The sequence below is a fragment of the Syngnathus acus genome, chromosome 2, assembly GCF_901709675.1.
Source record: "Syngnathus acus chromosome 2, fSynAcu1.2, whole genome shotgun sequence".
Classification (NCBI taxonomy): Eukaryota; Metazoa; Chordata; class Actinopteri; order Syngnathiformes; family Syngnathidae; genus Syngnathus; species Syngnathus acus.
The window spans coordinates 23,479,900-23,497,307 of NC_051088.1; the positions used below are offsets into that span (position 1 = coordinate 23,479,900).

The window sequence follows — 17,408 nt, forward strand, 5'->3', positions numbered from 1 at the left end:
AGAAGGTCCACATCGAGAAATGTCAACGAGACAAGCGCAGAGGAAAAGAAGTGGAACTGTCAGAAGAAGTTTAAAGGCAGTAGAAATATATGAGGCGTCTGAAAAGTTCCAGGACTGGTGCTACAAAAGCTATGTTTGAAATTCCGAGCCTTCTCTACCACACCTTCTGCTCATTACGGCCACCTTGATCACCTCTCCAAAAACATGTTTTTAAAACAAAATAGATTACATGACACATTAAACACAGTTTGGTCATTCAGCATTTAAAGATCTTAAATAATAATTTACAATAAAAGCAAGCACTTGTGGTCAGAGGGTGTCACGGCACAATTTGGGCTTTCCATCAAGGGGGGGGGGTTGAAGGAGGCGGGGCTAAGTGGCACTTTCATATCACAAATGAAAATAGCGTGACGCTATCTACGAGCTGAGCGGGTGGGGTGGGTGGGGGGTGCATGAATGCTTCAGGCTCCCAGCGTCTTGCCATTTTTTTCAATCCACGTTAGTGACGCTTCATTTTTGTCATTGGTTTTCCACCATAATCATGACCTCATGATGGAACGGGCTCCACGCAACATGCAGGACTCCATTCAAACCCTTTCCACCATTAACGCTCGAAGAGGATGCTGCCAATTCTTCTTAGAATCTGACAAAGTCAAGTGGTTCACAAAAACAAGACAAATATCTACTGCTCTTCTGCACATCTTGCTCAGCTCTCTTTGGCTACATCTTTCTATTTGGCCTGATACTCGGCCAGCTTCTCCTCGTCTTGCTCCTTTACGTCACCGTGGAAATTAGACTTGGGGAGTGGCGGGAGCTCGCAATACGCCAGCGGCGGGCACGGCACCAATTGAAGCCCGTCGCTGTGGTTCAAGAGGTGCACGCAGCTGTAGAGATCCTGCCGGGGGCAGCTGGTGGAGGGGGCGGCTGGGGGTGGGATGGGCTGCCCCATCATGCTGTAGCTGTCTTCCGGCATGCTAATGATATTGGGCCACGGGGACGACGGGAAGTCTTGAGGAGGAGACGTGCAGTACGGGCTTTGCCTGAACGGCGTTGGAGGCTGGCTCACGTGTTGATGAAGAGCTGCGGTAGGCGTTATGTCGTGAGGGGCGCCGAAGGTGTCCGTCACCTGGCTGAGGGACTCGATGGGGATGGTGCAGTCTTTGCTCGAGGTGACATAGATGCTGTCGGGGCTCACTGGGTCCCACATATCCGTGTCCATGAAGATGGGAGCTAAGTAGCTGTGGAAATTACTCAGATGCCGGTTGATTTCTTCCAAGTTCCCCTTCTGAGGACACAGAGTAAGGGGGAGGTGGGGGAAGAAAAAAAAAAATGTCAGTGAGCAGCAGTGGTGGGGGAAAAAACAAGTAGAAATATTAATTGATGAAAGCCAAGTGGACCTCAACTGATGTCGTCGATATTTTTTCAGTACTGTAAATAAACAACAAAAAATAAATAAAATAAAGTAAAGTAAAACAAAATAAAATCAATGGGCCCATCTTTTACCGCCAATTAGATTTTCAAGAAACCACAACGTCTGAGGGAAAATAACCAATCAGGTTGCCCTCGTAAGCATGCTCAAAACAGACACATCCCTACAGGGCTGTGTACTGAGCTTGCTCAAAACAGACACATCCCTTGGGCTTCAAGAACTTTGCTGAACCTGTGGCAAAATACCCACCTCAGGGGGGAGGGAAAAAAAAAGCCCATTCCTTGTTTGCTAACAACAGGGCATAAGACTAGACCAGAAATGTGTTCCCTGTGCCTATTGTGATAACTACAAGAAGAGAAAAGATACAGAGGACAAAACATGCGTTACCTTTAAAAGCAGCGGGTCAATGCCGATGATGCGTGGTTTTGGAATTCGTGGCCAGAAGAAGTCTTTGACTCTGAATGGTCACACAGTTGGATGTGAGATTTTAGGGAAGGATACCGAGGAGCATTTCATCGCACATAAAAAGCAACGGCATTGTGAATTCTCACCTCGAACATTGCGGAATGACACGCACGGCGATGGCCAGCAGCGCCACCATGCTGATGCTCGTCACCAGAATCAACACCAAAAGTTTGTCTGCTTCAATGAACGGAGCAAAGTCAAGAAGACCAGAAGCGCTGACTTTCATTTACAGCCAACATTGTCAAATTTGACTCTGTGAAATGATATTAGTTTATTCTCAATAGTCTCTTGTGTCATTTTGATGTGGATTTATTTTCTGTTTTCTGCTTCCGTTACATGAGATTGAGTTATTTTTTTCCCCTCATCAGATTTCATACTGTAAGTGTTGCCAAGTCAATCTAATCTGCCCAGGCTCCTTGCCCTCGATGATGTCATCATTTTTCTTTCCCCTGATTATTTGGAATCTGTCTGTCTTCGTTTTGATTAAATCCAGCAAAATCGTGTTACATCACCTGCACCACAAATTAGACTCGCTTTTAACTAGTCTAAAGTCTAGTCTATTTTTCTCTCACCAAATTGTTGCCGCCAAGATCAAACAAAAACCTTGTTTTCTGCTTTTTCTTTGTCCAAAATACTTTTGAGTGACTCCAACCCAAGTTTTAGAAATGAACTTTTTGTGAGTGATGAAAGGAGAGCATCTTATTTTTCATATGGTAATTTGTGTGTTTACATAATTATAAAACACAATATTCAGCGAGATCTGTCATAATATTGGAAATTGGCTGGCACTCAAGAGGTTCCTTGTTTTGAAAAAGGCTGGCTTTGAAAGTACCAGATTAAATCGCCACTGAAGGCCCAGGTAGCAAATGCAATTATGTCCACCCCCTAATTGCCTCACTCACATCAGTGCACACATCGTACCTGCTGGCGCCTGGCTCGGAATGCTCATCAGCAACGGCTGGCTCCAATTGCTCCACAGGCCGTAGTTGATCGAGCGGCACCGTACGCGAAGCACGTAGTCGTTGACGGAAAGGCCGAGCAGCTTGACTTGAGGCTCTCGCAGCGACTGCTTGACCTGCGGGCCGTGGAACAAAAACTCCGCTGGAATCCCCGAGAGCACTTTACCGACTCGCCGTCACATATTCAAAATTTCATTTACCTTCCACTTGCCAGGCTCGCTAACTTGTCTGTACTGCAGTTCGTAGACCAGCGTGATCCAGCCGTATTTGAGGTCAGAGGGCCTCGGGTACACCCAGGTGAGTAGTACGTCGTGACCTATCTCGTCCCCGCCGGCATCAGTCAGTTGGTAAGTTAGGTTGATCGGCGCTTCGGTCTGAACTGTAAGATGGACGATAAAGAAAAATATTGGATGGCTGCAGGCTGGAACGTACAATTGATTATAAATGATGATACTATAAACATTTTAAAAAAGAACTGAATATTTTTTTAATGAGCTGGGATGAACCACTAATAATTGTTTTCCATTTTATAAAATAAATAGTTAAAACAAGGGTTGCTGCCCCCTCAAAACTAGAAAAAAAATTTTTTTTTAAATGTAAATAGGTGAATCGGCAGGTACTAAAAGCTCCCTTGATATTACTGCAACTTACTGAATCACTTCCAGTAACTTTGAAACTCTTCTTTGATGGTCTGCATGACTCTATTATACTGCCCCCGGTGGTCAAATCAAACTCTTACATTCTTCACGTTCTTATTAATTATGTTGTTATTGTGTTTATAAAATACAATACTATCGGCTGTAGTGCAATTTCTCTTAATAAAAATCAAATTACATTTTTTTTTCCAGTGTAAGCTTCTCTTCATTTTCGTTGTGAAAGATGATGAGTGTTTTGAGTTGCAGACATAAACAGATTAGCTTTTTTAATTTAATAAAATTAAATTGAGTTCAGGGTACAATTACAAGTTTTTTTTTTTCAGGTCTACCTTTGTACGTGCGGCTTTTTGGCAACAACAGTGACCTCGACATCAGATTTGACCTTACCGACGTCGGCGACATCAAGGCAATGTTGAGGTGAGGTAAAATTTTGCCGTGCCGTTATGGCCGTGACATTCATGCAGTAGATGTTCCATATGAACGTGTGGCTGCTGTCAAAAAAGCAGCTGTTGGCACCTCTGCTCGTGTAGTCGGGACACTCGTGTTTGGGCTCATTGCTGAACGGAACAAAAAAATCATGACAATTCCACCGCTTGTTTTTGTCATTTCCAAAAATAACAAGCGTGTTCATACTCTTTGGAATAGGTGAGCACGTAGGTCACCTCCTCTCCCTCCGTCAGGTTGCTGAGCGGATGCCACCAGCAGGTGAACACCTCCATGTTGGGCGAACGGCATTTGTAGATGAGAGGCCTGGTTGTCACGGCAACCTCACCGACACGCTGGGAGTCTTTCAGTTAGAGAAGTAAGCGAGCGTTATGATCCGTACGAATTCACATGTTAACATTCTTATTCATTCGGCCATGTGAGCTGGAGTCAAAGGAGGTTAGCTATGTCAAAGTTACGTGTTGAATAAACCCACAGCCGTCACGCGTCAACAAACACACACCCGCGCCGAGAGTCCAAGCAAGATTGATTGTCATCTGCAGGCGGTGGGAACACGACGGCCGATACCAATTAATAAGCATCAGAGAGTCAAACAAGCGGAAGTGAGACGTTACCTGGTTTCGCAAAAACGAGATTGAAAGCTATGAAAATGTCATTCATGTAGACTAAAAATAAACAATTCAAATGCATTCATTTGTTAATTCCTTATGAATTTGTCCACTTAATTGATTTGATGATGCAACAGCATGGCGGGACTCACCTGCTGCTTGTCTGTCCAGCTGTTGCATTGTGTTGCAGGCCAGTGAGGCGAAAAGCAGGCAAAAAAGCAGCGGCGGCGGCGGCAGCAGCATCCCGCTACAGTGGCGACGGCGGCGGCACACGCTGTCAACACAAACAACGCACTTCTGGCAAGTGTGTGGAAAAGTTGGACAACCGCAACGGGAGCATCCCCCAGTCATGAGACGTATCACAAGGATGAACACCCTCCCCCCCGCTTCCCCCTTGTTTTCATGTTGCCAATATTAAATGACTTGCCAAGTAAAGAAAAAACTTTTCTTTAAAAAGCAACAACAGTGCTTGTTGGAAGATTACGCCTCTTTTTTTGTTGGCAAGTCTTGTCCTCCATGGACTATGCTGTCATTTTCTCTGACTTTTTTTTTTCTTTCTAATATTCCAGGAAGATGGTCTTGTCTGACGCATTCATCATCTGATTTAATCAAACAGCAACTATGTTCCACGCTGTACAAAAAACACAACTTGTATTTTAGGCCTAAATAAAATTGGAAAAAAATGGAAATTACTGACATTTATACAATGTTAGCACAACAAAGCAAGCCAATTGCTTTTATTTATATACTTTATTTATATACTATGTGATATTCAGGAAAGACAATTTTCGCAACAGCTTAAATTTAAAATGTTATCAAAGTTTATTGCCCTGAAATTTTGAGTTTAAACAACTTTTTGTTTTACAGCTTAGCTCATTAATGTGATTTAGGGTTAGCTCCTGACTTAAATCAGCAACAGGAGCATCCACAATGGAACTGGGGCAGTCACTAAGTTTCAAATGAATCTTTGAAATTGACCCATTTGGTCAGCATGGATGCACTCCAAACCACAAAGGTCACATTGTGGGTCATGTCACGTCCATTTTATCCAGTCAAAGCCGCCATGGCGCTAGCAAGATGTCAAATAATGTCATTCGCTTAGAAACATGCATAGCCACGAGTCAGATGTTTCAGAAGGTTGATCTAATAAAGAGAGGGGGGCGAGAGAAAGAGTATTTTGGAGGCTAAAACTGTAATTTGTTGACATTCACGGCAACAATGTTAGCTAGCACAGCAAAGCCACAATTTTTTTACTTATGTTTGGGGACATTTCAATGGATAATACAGTAATGCCTCGTTTACTGCGTTTAATTGGTTCCAAAAAACACCCGCGATAAGTGAAATCCGCGAAGTACGGTCACCAACAAGAAGTACTGGGCAGGCTAACAAGTTAGCGGGAAGATGCTAATTCGCGAACGTGCTAACACGCGAAAACGGACTTCTAAAGGAATGTAAACGAACATTTGGAGCAATACTACCTTGTCCTAAAGGTTAGACACGTTTCCTCAATTTAGACGTTTTATTTTGACTTTTAAATGTTTTTTTAATTTGGAAAAAAAAATCCGTGATGTAGTGAAACCGCGATAAACGAAACGCGAAGTAGCAAAGGATCACTGTACATTCTGTAAACACTTATTTCTTTGTTATGGTGGGTCCAATTAAAGCGACGGATTAATTTCATTCAGCGCACTTATATCAGTTGCTGCCAAACAACAACAACACGTCAACTATAGGTGACGTCACGCCAGAAGCGTCACTGCATGCGGCGTAATGAAATCGGCGCAGCTCGTCGTGCAAACGCAAATTTTATGATTATGCGCAGTGTGACAGTTTAATCTAGATGCACTTTACATCCTCGCCCCGAAGCAACACCTCCGTTACGGAGCAAAGAGCAAAAAGGGACGCACACATGCACATGTGCGTCGTTTTATATCAAAACACGTGCGCTCACTTCATGTTTTGCAAATTTCAACAACACTGAAATATTTCTTTTGTTACCAAGCTCCTTTTTCAATTGAATGGAATCATTTTCCTTGACTTTAAATTCCATCGGTCTGATCTATTGTCATTTGATAAGGCAATATCACAGTCACACGAAGCAGGATTGCGAAATGAGTTTGACACCTCAAATGCGTTTTCAAGTTCATCCTACACGTTGACGTCGGCTGGTGACTCATTAACAACTTCTGCACGTGTACTGTAAGGCACCTCGGACAGCCCATAAACCAACCCGCAGGGTTCAAAGTACACACATTTATTCAATACCTCCTTAATGTAACAATTAGTCAGTGTCCCGCTCCACTCGTCAAAGAGCCTTTGTGTCCATAATCACCCAAATGTCAATTTCCATCTTTAATTTGCTGGAACGCAAATGTTCCAGCAGCGTGCTTGGAAACGCCTCGAGGGTCGGTGACCTCTCGCCGTTTCCGCTAACAACCCATGTCACACGTTGTCGCTTTCAGACAACGCTTGGAAAAAGTGATTAAGTTCAATTAGAAGCCCCCTTGAATAAAAGATTCAAACATCCTGCTCGAGTTGCAGACACCAAATCGAATCAGATGATGGGCATCGAACGATTTGGCAGAAGATGGACATTCCAATACGGCGTCTTTAATCTTCAGCATATGGACAAATGCGAAACGACGCGAATGCCATAAGCAGACAAAAGGTTTTCTGTAACAGGCCTGAGACTCACTAATGGAACCTATAGTTGGATGTCACAAGATGAAATTGTTGAAAGAGTAAAAGCGGGATGATAAATATACAATGCAAGCATGTGTGTGTCATGAAATCCAAATCATGTGACGTTTTTTTTCCCTGCGAATGAACTGCATGTACCCGGCGGCGGCGGCTCTCGCTTTCATAAGGGTTCAAGACTTGCTTATATAAGGATGAAGAGAAACACTTTACTCATTAAACTCCACTTACTGAATGTTTTGCTTTCAGAACCAGCACTGTCCAGTTTGCTTCTCCCCAAGCATCTTCTCTTTAAAAATATCACGACAAAAAAACACTGAAGCAAAACATTTTCATTTCATTCCGCTTAAGTGACAAAAACACTTTTGTTTTCAGTGAACAACTTTCAAGCGTTCTTACATTGGAGCTGAAATGGTTCTTGGAGACACAAGGTCTCACTTTGTTGATGTTGGACCTGCGCAGAGCCAATGTTGATAAATGATCATTCAAAGTGTGTTCTGAGAGACTTGGAGAAATTCTGAAAATCGTTCGACCGCCCTTCTACAGCACATCTCGCCGGGGACGCTGGGAATTACAAAGATGCCATGAAGGCATCAGAAATCTCATCAGAACCATCCAGAATCTTAACAGGGGTTTCTGATGAGGTTTCCTTGAGTGCTACAGGTGAAGTCATTCTGGACCACTTGGGGGGGCTCAGGAAAGACAACAAGAATCTGAGATGAACATAAAACCCAACGAGAAGACTCTCTCTCAAAGCCCATTGACGAATTTAAAAGAAAATCACTGATCGGAAAAATAAAATTGGTAATTGACAGTGACGGCTTTAAATTAACACTGATGACAATAAAAAAAATCTCCAAGTTACACCACTTTTTCTACACCCATTTGTTATTAGTTCTCTTGTAAATAATGTTTTTTTTTCGGGGGTGACGTCATCTTTTAATAAAAGAGAATGAAGTTAATTGAGTGGACTCACCTTGCCTGTAGAAGTATTTGTTGCCTCTTCGCAGGTTCAAATTCCTCCAGTTGGTTCCTCTGTTGATGGAGCAGCTGCTGCTTGGTTCAACTCAACTCCCGGAGGAGCCAAAGACGCATGAGCGCGCCTGACGAACTGCGCTTGGTGTGCGCGTGCACATGTGGGCGGGTTCAGTGCCCAGCTCCCGGCTAGAACTTTTGGCAATGTGACGTGAAATGTTTTGTTGTTGTTGTTTTCCCCTCTTCTTTTTTTCCCCCACGATTTTGAACGCTTATTAACCATTTTCTCGTTATTTTTTTCTAATAATTTGAATTTCTGTGACGTGTCAAATTTGCGTATCAATTAGCAGTACATGGGCATGTTTGACTCTTCCAGCGAGTAAAAAAAAGTGACACGTAACCACAACAAAGGAGATTAAGATTTGTGAAATGGTCCATGAATACAATCCCCAGATTATTGGAGGTAAAATGGCAGGATGCCTGAATTAGTTTTGCGTATTGTAACATTTTCATGGACTTTGGGACTCACTCAATCGCTTTGGTCATTCGAGAACTTGAGCAGCAGCACCGACATGACATAAAAACCCAATTTATCGCATTGATCCAATTGGTAATTTGAGGTTGAACCGAACCCTTAAAAATGCTGAATTTAAAAATTCGGCCGACCCAGGAAGTCGGGTCAAATTGACCCAACATCCTGGGTCGGTTCAATTTTGAACCCAAATTGGACTGTTTTTAACCCAGCATTTTTAAAAGTGTAGTACGTTGTCGTTCTGCTAGAGGGCGCTATATAAATCAGTCTGGTTCCTTATTGCTGCAACTTAAATTGAGTGGAGTGTTTGTACCCACGTTGCTGGCTTGTAGATGAGATAAATGTTTTCCGACCTTTATTAAGCCAGGGCGAAAAAAAGAACTCATCCAAATGTCACAAAAAGTAATAACATCGAAATAATTACCTTGACTAAATTTACTCCTGATTAAACTTCAGTCAACTCTGGGCCTGTAGTGTGTATCTTCTACCATCTAGTGGAGGAGCATTTCATTATTCTGGCTGTCACGATACGTCATAATTATAGAGATGAACGTGCGTTTATTTATTTCGTATGAATTTATGATTTGTGAGCAATCATTTCCAGACCAAAAGAAATCACATTGGAGAGAAGAAAAAGTTAATAAGCTCAAACAAGAATGACGCAAATCCCGCTGCCAGCCTCAGGGACACATTGCCTGCATAAAGAAAAAAAAAAGTAATTACGAAACGCCAAATAAGGACGCCATTTACGTAGTGATTGGCGCCATCGGGTGAATTGTCTCTTGTTTGAAACAGGAAACCTAAAGCAACTCTGTTTGCTTGAAGTTTTGAAATCGGCCACTTCCTCCACCTCTTTAACATCCGATGTCACCTTCCTCCTCAACGGTCTCTTAAAAAGATGAGCGCTCAACCGGTGACACCACGTCTGTCAATCTGACGCCAGGTGAAATCAAAGAGCGCTCAAAAGGGATTTCTTCTGTCATGGACGGTGGCAATCAACACGACGTGCTTTCGTTGCCTTTACTATAAATAAGCCGCTGGTGAAGAAATCCCTCTGCGAACGTGACGTCACGTAACTGACACAGATGATTTCAGGAGCGCACTTTTCAGATCCACTTCCCTATTTGCGCCAAACAAAAAAGGTTGACCCGGTAGAGAGCGCGCATTCATTCGCTCTTCTGCTTTGCACCAGCACTCGCGCCCGCCCGGACTAGGCATGGGGAACTTGGCAGCCAACGAGGGACTCTCCATCTTTGTCATTGTGAGAATTATTTTGCTTTGTTTTAAAGGTCACCACGCCAAGGATGAGTTTGTTTATTTATTACATTTATTTATTTATTCATTCATTGATTTTTTAAATTTATTTTTTATTTATTTTTTTACTTACTTACGCATTTATTTTTTTACTTACTTACGCATTTATTTATTTACTTTCCTACCCATTTATTTATTTGTTTATTTATTCATTAATTCGTTAATTCATTCATTTATTCATTCATTTATGTATTTATTTATTGCTTTCAAGCAAAAGCCTGAACCCTGTTAAATTTGACAGCCATTCCGGATAGCATCTATCCGAATCCCAGAGGGGTGTCCATCCCCACCCAGTCCTCCAGGGCATATGTCCTGCACGTTTTAGACGTCTCCATCCTCCAACACACCCGATTCAAATGATCACCTCATCTACAAGCTTCAAGGGATCCTGGTAACGATGCTGATCATGTGAATCGGGAGGAGGGAGACGTTTAAAACATGCGGCCCTGGATGACCCGAGGCTTCAGTTGGAAAGCAAAAAGAAATAAAAAATCAAATTTGGTTTGAACTTTGGTTCATTCTAAACACAATCTCATCCCACTTCGATAATTTCACTCTTTATATTCTCAGCGCCGACAATCACAAATGGCAGCGTAACTCATTAAAAGTGCGGGAATGAAATCTGCGGTATCAGATGAACTCAGTGTACTTGTCGTTGTCTGCTTCAGCTGGTTTGGCTTGCCATTAACGCCTTCCTCTTCGTCCATTTCTACATGGCCTTTCTGGTCGACAAATGGTTCTACACGCGTGTGCTACTCGGGGTGAGTCCGGCGTCATACGTCTCCCACTGGGACGCTCGTCTGATTCATTTAGCGTGTTTGATTCGCAGCACGCTTTGTCGTGGGCTCGAGCTCCGGCCGCCTGCCTCAACTTCAACTGCATGCTCATCCTGCTACCCGTCTGCAGGAACCTTCTCTCCTTCATGCGCGGCTCCATCCAGGTAGAAAAGGTTCCGACTCGATTCGGCTTCCGTGACTTTGCCGCTAACTGAAACGAGTAATCAGTTCTGCAGCCGCACGGCCGCACGGCAGCTGGACCGGAACATCACTTTCCACAAGCTGGTGGCGTACATGATCGCTTTCCACACAGGTGGGATCGCCGTCGCCACCGAGCGCCACCTCCGACCTCATCCTGTCGTGATTTGTTTTTAGCCGTGCACATCGTGGCGCACTTGTTCAACTTTGAGTATTTCATGGACGCTCAGCTGAACCGCAACGGCAGCCTTCTGCCTTTCGTTCTGTCGGAAATCGGCAACGGAGACAACGCGTCTTTCCTCAACCCCATCAGGTCCAACGAAACGGTGCGTAAAACTTGTCGCACCGAAAAAAGGCAGCAAATACATTTTTGTTTTTAACAGAATCCAACCATCGTCATGTTCACCACCATCGCCGGCGTGACGGGCGTGGTCATCACGCTGGCCCTCATCCTCATCATCACGTCTTCCATGGAGGTCATCCGCCGGTCCTACTTTGAGGTGTTCTGGTACACCCATCACCTTTTCGTCCTCTTCTTCATCGGACTGGTATTCCACGGCTTTGGGTAAGGAAATGAAACGTTCACCATCTTCTCTGATGTTCCTCAATATCCGCGCTTTGCCGCTCAGGAGGATCGTGCGAGGTCAGACAGCTAGCAGCCTTACGACCAACAACCCGCTAGCATGTGCAGACCACTTTGAGGACTGGGGGATAAATGAAACAGACTGCGCCATTCCAGAATTTGCCGGAAACCCGCCAATGGTACGCAACAGAACCTCCTGACTTTGATTGGAATTCCGAGCCGGATTATTTCATCTCGCATCTTTCCAGACCTGGAAATGGATCGTGGGACCCATGATCTTATACGCGTGCGAGAGGCTCGTTCGACTCTATCGATCCCACCAGAAAGTAGTCATCACTAAGGTAAAGTAGAAATGTGACCTTGTGATGTCATCAATCTGACGGGGTGTGTCGACACAGGTGGTGATGCATCCCTCCAAAACTTTGGAGCTTCAGATGAAGAGGAAAGGTTTCCACATGGAGGTGGGCCAGTACGTCTTCATCCAGTGCCCGTCTGTCTCCAGACTGGAATGGCATCCCTTCACCCTGACCTCAGCCCCCGAGGAGGACTACTTCAGCGCCCACATCCGAATTGTCGGAGACTGGACTCAGGCCTTGTACGAAGCCTGCGGAGGAGACAAAACCGAGCCTCAGGAGGCTTGGAAACTGCCAAAGTATGAAAACACTCTGAAATTGTCACTGATTATGTTTGATTGCGGCTCGCGCTACGTAGTTGTTGGGGGAAGGCGTCTCTGGCTCATCGTCACGCTAGGTGGCCCATTGTGATGCTGTAATTCTTCCCATTTAAAGAGAAGACGCAACGGATGCGAGAAAGCGTCAATCGGAACAATCGGATCTGAAATGCGCCGCCGCAATCTTGCTGGGAAATATAAAACGTTTCTCCATTTGGACCAGACAATATCAACCGGTTAGGCATGCGGAGCAAAATGATTCATCCTTAAAAAGTTCCTCCCCAAAAAGAACATTTACATTTCTGCTTTAAATGGGTTCGTCGGGTTCTTCCAGGGTGGCCATCGACGGGCCTTTCGGTACCGCCAGCGAGGACGTGTTTCGGTACGAGGTGGTGGTGCTGGTGGGGGCGGGAATCGGGGTCACGCCTTTTGCGTCCATCCTCAAGTCGGTGTGGTACAAACGGATCCAGAACAAGGATGTCTTCACCAAAAAGGTAAGACACTGACAAAGTCCACCAAGAAAAAATGATTTTCCAAGATGGCGTGAGAACTTTAAACATTGCAACCAGAACTCTTCTTTGTGATGATCACCATCACGTTGAACAACATCATTTCCTCTTGAGAGTCCGAACCAGAATCATCTGTGTCCCTGTCCAGATCTACTTCTACTGGCTTTGCCCCGAGACGCAGGCCTTTGAGTGGTTCGCCGACTTGCTGCAGTCGCTGGAGAGCCAGATGGCGGCAAAGAGCGTGACCGACTTCCTGAGCTATAACATCTACCTCACCCGCTGGAAGGAAGCAGAGGTGTGGGAACCTTTTCTGGCCTTCCAGCATGGTTTTGTACTGGTCTTGCACTTTCTGGTGACACCAGCACAAAAAGAATTTTTTTTCCAGGAAGAGACTTTCTTGATTTAACTCTGCTGTTTATAGGCGGCCCACTTCTGGGTACACCACGAGGCGGAGAATGACCCCATCACAGGGCTTAAGCAGAAAACTCTTTACGGAAAGCCCAACTGGGACACAGAGTTCACCGGCATTGCCTCCAAGCATCCTGGGTGAGATCACGTCCGTCTTTGTTCATTTATCCAGATTCCAAAAAATACCAGTTTTGGAATAAGCGTGTTGAATTTACGCTTCCACAGAACCAAAGTCGGAGTGTTCCTGTGCGGGCCACCACAGTTGGGCAAGTCGCTGGAGAAACAGTGTTTGTCACACTCGGAAGCTGACGTCAAGTTTATCTTTAACAAAGAAAACTTTTAATGGAGTCAATGCCTTGAGAATTTGTCTGAGGTTAGTCTAAAAATTATTGGCCGGAATTATCTTGAGTAATTCAGAAGCTACTCAGATAATCTGCATAATCAAATCTGTAGTGTTTCAATATTATTATACTCGCGCTCTTCAAAAACAAAAGCCCAGAAGCTTTCTTGATGGAGATTTTGAGGAAGCTCTGACATCTACCTCCCACCAGATGTTTTGCAAAGATGCCACTGTTGCACAAAAAGCAAAGAAAGAGACCTGCCGGTACTTTCCACGTTGACATTGTTCTGCTTTAGCAATGCTTCAATCGTTGGTTTCACAACCACTTCTGTTTTTCCTCATTCAATTGTTATTTTGATTTTACCGATTTGACACGATCTTCACGTACAAACAAGAAAACTTTCACTTCTTCCTTCAGAGTCAAATGCAGAAGTTCACCAGGTTGATGTAATAAATAAATATACGGAGTAATAAAAATGAATTGCCTTCAGCAACAGCTTGGAGGGATCAATTTATAAAAAAAAAATTTAAAAAAATGTTGATTATTATTATTATTATAATTTAAGACAGAATGAGACCATGGGCAACATTTTCAGATTAAAAAAAAAAATTGGGGGGTATGGCTATAAACTTGGCAAATTTACTCACCATTAAGTCGATATAAGTTGATTTTTTTTTTCTCAGTAATGCAAAATATTATGCTAAATAAAACGCTAAAGTTGCCAAGAATCTAAATTTGAGTCACTTATGATCAAGCAGGTAAGATTTCAGTTAAAGAAACATTTCGAGTTTTATCTTTTCTGTGGAAGAGTTTACAGTTTTTCATCCTGTCTGTTTAGATCACTATCATCAATCCCCAACAAGGTTTTAAACCTAACTACCGTAATTTTCGGACTATAAGTCGCGGTTTTTTTCATAGTTTGGGTGGGGGGGCGACTTATACTCAGGAGCGATTTATATACATATATATGGGTTTTTTTCACTTTTTTGGGCATTTTATGGCTGGTGCGACTTATACTCCGGTGCGACTTATAGTCCGAAAATTACGGTACAAATACAAAAAAAAAAAGTACAACAAAAAATAAAAAAAAACACCAAAGGGATGAAAACTGTTCAATAAATCTTTTAACAAATAAAGTGAGGATGCTTGTTCTTTTAATTGGAAAACATGCTTATCAAGACAAATATTCCTTCTGACATTTTACATGCCTAAGACAACAGACTAAATAATAGAATGGAATAGCGTTGTCACTTTAAGATGTAGAACAAAATTTGCCGCCACTCATTGTGCAAAGTTTGGAGCTGCATAACGATTGTGGTCATTATTCGTTTCAATATTATGTACAGTACAGCCCAGAAAGTTCTACACTTACTGTGCATTCACATCCGGAGTGGAAGTGGCACTTTTGTTGTTTCCCCAGAAAGACGCCGCTCTCTACGCAATGGCAACGGCAAACACGCTGACCACGCAGTACATGGTGCGGCTTTCCCATCTCACTGTGGAGCTACCTGCAAACATACGAGTGTCATTTAAGTCAGCCTGGCTGATTGTCCTCACGTACCGTCCGTGGTTGTGTCCCAGTAGCAGGAGTTTGCTGTGTGGAGGCCAGCACCAGTTTTCTGCATCAGGGAGCAGGTAACTATAGACAAAAAAAATACATATAATTAGGCATGACAGTGACCCTTTTATTTTAGTAATAAAAATGGCATGGGGCAGGGTAGGAGACACAACTGAAAAAAAAATCACAGAGGATAAAGAATCTATGCTTAAGAGAATTATTATATTGTCTAAATGCGTTGTTGTCATTTGTGTTCTTGTGAGGCACAACTTGCGTGCCAGAAGTGTTGGAGCAACATCTTGTATCCCAAAAAATGTGCAAGTCAATTCATTCGATCATCACAACTTATCATATAAGTCAAGGAACCACTATATTTCTGAATCAAACATACCGATAAATTTATACTGTTTTCCCAGTTTGACCAGTTGCATGAGGCAGCGCTCTACTATAGCAGAGGTCCATTTGTTTACCAGATTCTGGTTGTAGTCATCGCCGCCCACTACAGTCTCAATACACTGAAAGACCAAGCACACAGAGAACATGTCAGATGACAGCACGGGATGCATGAGTCAACAGACCAGAACCATGAGAGCTTCCTTGAACGCCTCAGGCTTCATTCCTTTGAAATAAAATGTGGCATTGAGTTCGTTATGGAAGCGGGGAAACTAAAGTCCATTGCTAATGTGTCATCCTCACAAATGTCAAAAATGGTTTCACACAGTAATATACATATTGGAACATTTCAAAAAGATAAAAAGATTACCTCTTTGACAATGTTATCAGCTTCTTCATTGTTGAATGAGCCCTGAAAAAGCAGCATATGATGAATAGTGCAATATTGTATAAAATATTTTTCCATCAAGCAATGGGGTTTGATAAACGCAAATACGGGTAGTTTTTGGAACCAATTATCCGCGATAAACGAGGGATTACTGTATTACTGAAAATTACACGGCATGAAAAACCTTAACACTGTAGTAATAGTAGTAGTAATGCTTTGTTATCCATTAGGAACTACGATAAAAGTGTAATAGACTATGTCACGACTCGCAATTTAAATTACATCAAGTACACAGGACTACGAATTTGGAGACTAGCTAAACTGATATTAGCAAACAAGCATTTTGCTATCCCGCCTTGAATAAAGAAGGAGAAAACTACGAACCTCGTTATGATACTCGTCCATCTTGTCGTCTTTGACTCTTGGAGTGGTCATAAAAGTGTTTTGTTGTTTGTTTACAACAGCAGAAAATGAAGGGGAAAGATAAACTCAAGGCGTAGCTTTCCGCTACAGCTAGTCAACGACGTGCAATTTGAAGAAGACGCCCGATTCACTAGTGACATCTGCTGGTAGGAAGACCGTCTGGTCATGTCAACTTTTAAACCTGTCATTGACGTCATAACGACTTTTAAAATATTTGACTTCAGCTGGTATAAAAAAAAGATTTGACTCTCGTTCGGCTGACGCCATTTGTAGTAAAATACGCATTTGCAAATCCAAAAGCCGCCATATTCAAACTAGTCATATTTAAAGGGATAGATAATGACTTTACGGATCTTGGGAGGAAATTCAAGAAAGATTTGATCCCGACGTGATTTGAACACGCAACCTTCTGATCTGGAGTCAGACGCGCTACCGTTGCGCCACGAGATCCTCGAGATGCGCCAGACAAATTCCAGGACTGGTGTCACAATTTATTGAGCGTACCCTGAAAAATGTCAGCATCCGTCCGCTTGAATGACACTGTTGGTATTTATTTGGATTTCTATCAGAATGCTTTACTGACATTCCCTCTCATCAACTACATTTTCATCACGGAATAAAATGAAAAATGTCATGAAATCCATCAGTGGCATATGTTGGCATTTATTCAGATTTCTATCAAAACGCTGAGCTGATATCATTTCTCACTGCAAAAAAAAAAAAAAGCAATTTGACAAATCTGACACATTTCAGCAATTCCACCACATATTAAAAGTGCAAATGTGCTCCAAAACGTAGAAAAACAAATAATATTCAGGAGGACGAGACAGAGTGTTGAGCTCAGAGGAGGTTGCAGGCTCCAGAGGACGGCCTTCTCGGTGGGTTCCTCTGTGAGTCAGCAGATGATGGAACCCTCGTCTGGGCCTGCTGAGAATTTGAGCTTGACAGCCGCCTGAAGAGCGACAGCTGAAACAGACCACACAAGCAGAAAAGGTCCCAATAAGTCAATATTTACATTCTTAAATATCAAAGTACCGTTTTTTTCCGTGTATAATACGCAAAATTTAACTAATTTATTGTCC

The 17,408-nt window shown here is 43.0% G+C and overlaps 3 protein-coding genes and 1 non-coding gene across 11 annotated transcripts; 1 reads left to right on the forward strand and 3 right to left on the reverse strand.

Moving 5' to 3' along the window:
* Positions 1-372: 372 nt before the first annotated feature.
* LOC119137160 (growth hormone receptor-like) lies at positions 373-8,591 on the reverse strand. 7 transcript variants are annotated; one of them, XM_037276270.1, is made up of 11 exons: positions 8,235-8,591; positions 7,658-7,712; positions 7,490-7,547; positions 4,714-4,835; positions 4,143-4,296; positions 3,897-4,066; positions 3,054-3,232; positions 2,816-2,969; positions 1,981-2,071; positions 1,817-1,886; positions 373-1,285 (listed from the first exon to the last, which is right to left on the reverse strand). In XM_037276270.1, exons 4-11 carry the CDS (start codon positions 4,802-4,804, stop codon positions 731-733), a joined length of 1,464 nt encoding a protein of 487 aa, XP_037132165.1. In that variant the 5' UTR covers positions 4,805-4,835; positions 7,490-7,547; positions 7,658-7,712; positions 8,235-8,591; the 3' UTR covers positions 373-730. The 7 variants fall into 7 exon arrangements, with proteins under 7 accessions (XP_037132165.1, XP_037132191.1, XP_037132173.1 ...); XM_037276296.1 differs by lacking the exon at positions 7,658-7,712; XM_037276278.1 differs by lacking the exon at positions 8,235-8,591 and having other exon boundaries at positions 7,658-8,227.
* A 1,178-nt stretch (positions 8,592-9,769) lies between these two features.
* LOC119137150 (cytochrome b-245 heavy chain) lies at positions 9,770-14,444 on the forward strand. 2 transcript variants are annotated; one of them, XM_037276240.1, is made up of 14 exons: positions 9,770-10,026; positions 10,748-10,840; positions 10,909-11,019; positions 11,084-11,168; positions 11,231-11,379; positions 11,437-11,618; positions 11,683-11,815; positions 11,885-11,977; positions 12,035-12,288; positions 12,641-12,800; positions 12,964-13,110; positions 13,237-13,361; positions 13,449-13,596; positions 14,369-14,444. In XM_037276240.1, the coding sequence occupies exons 1-13, from the start codon at positions 9,982-9,984 to the stop codon at positions 13,564-13,566; spliced, it is 1,695 nt and encodes a 564-aa protein (XP_037132135.1). In that variant the 5' UTR covers positions 9,770-9,981; the 3' UTR covers positions 13,567-13,596; positions 14,369-14,444. The 2 variants fall into 2 exon arrangements, with proteins under 2 accessions (XP_037132135.1, XP_037132128.1); XM_037276233.1 differs by having other exon boundaries at positions 9,771-10,026; positions 13,449-14,444.
* A 252-nt stretch (positions 14,445-14,696) lies between these two features.
* Positions 14,697-16,456, reverse strand: LOC119137254 (dynein light chain Tctex-type 3-like). Its single transcript, XM_037276434.1, has 5 exons — positions 16,288-16,456; positions 15,886-15,927; positions 15,514-15,637; positions 15,126-15,203; positions 14,697-15,072 (listed from the first exon to the last, which is right to left on the reverse strand). The coding sequence occupies exons 1-5, from the start codon at positions 16,336-16,338 to the stop codon at positions 14,999-15,001; spliced, it is 369 nt and encodes a 122-aa protein (XP_037132329.1). The 5' UTR covers positions 16,339-16,456; the 3' UTR covers positions 14,697-14,998.
* Positions 16,457-16,704: 248 nt separating this feature from the next.
* Positions 16,705-16,776, reverse strand: trnaw-cca. The gene has a single exon. It is a non-coding gene; the product is annotated as a tRNA-Trp (tRNA).
* Positions 16,777-17,408: the final 632 nt, after the last annotated feature.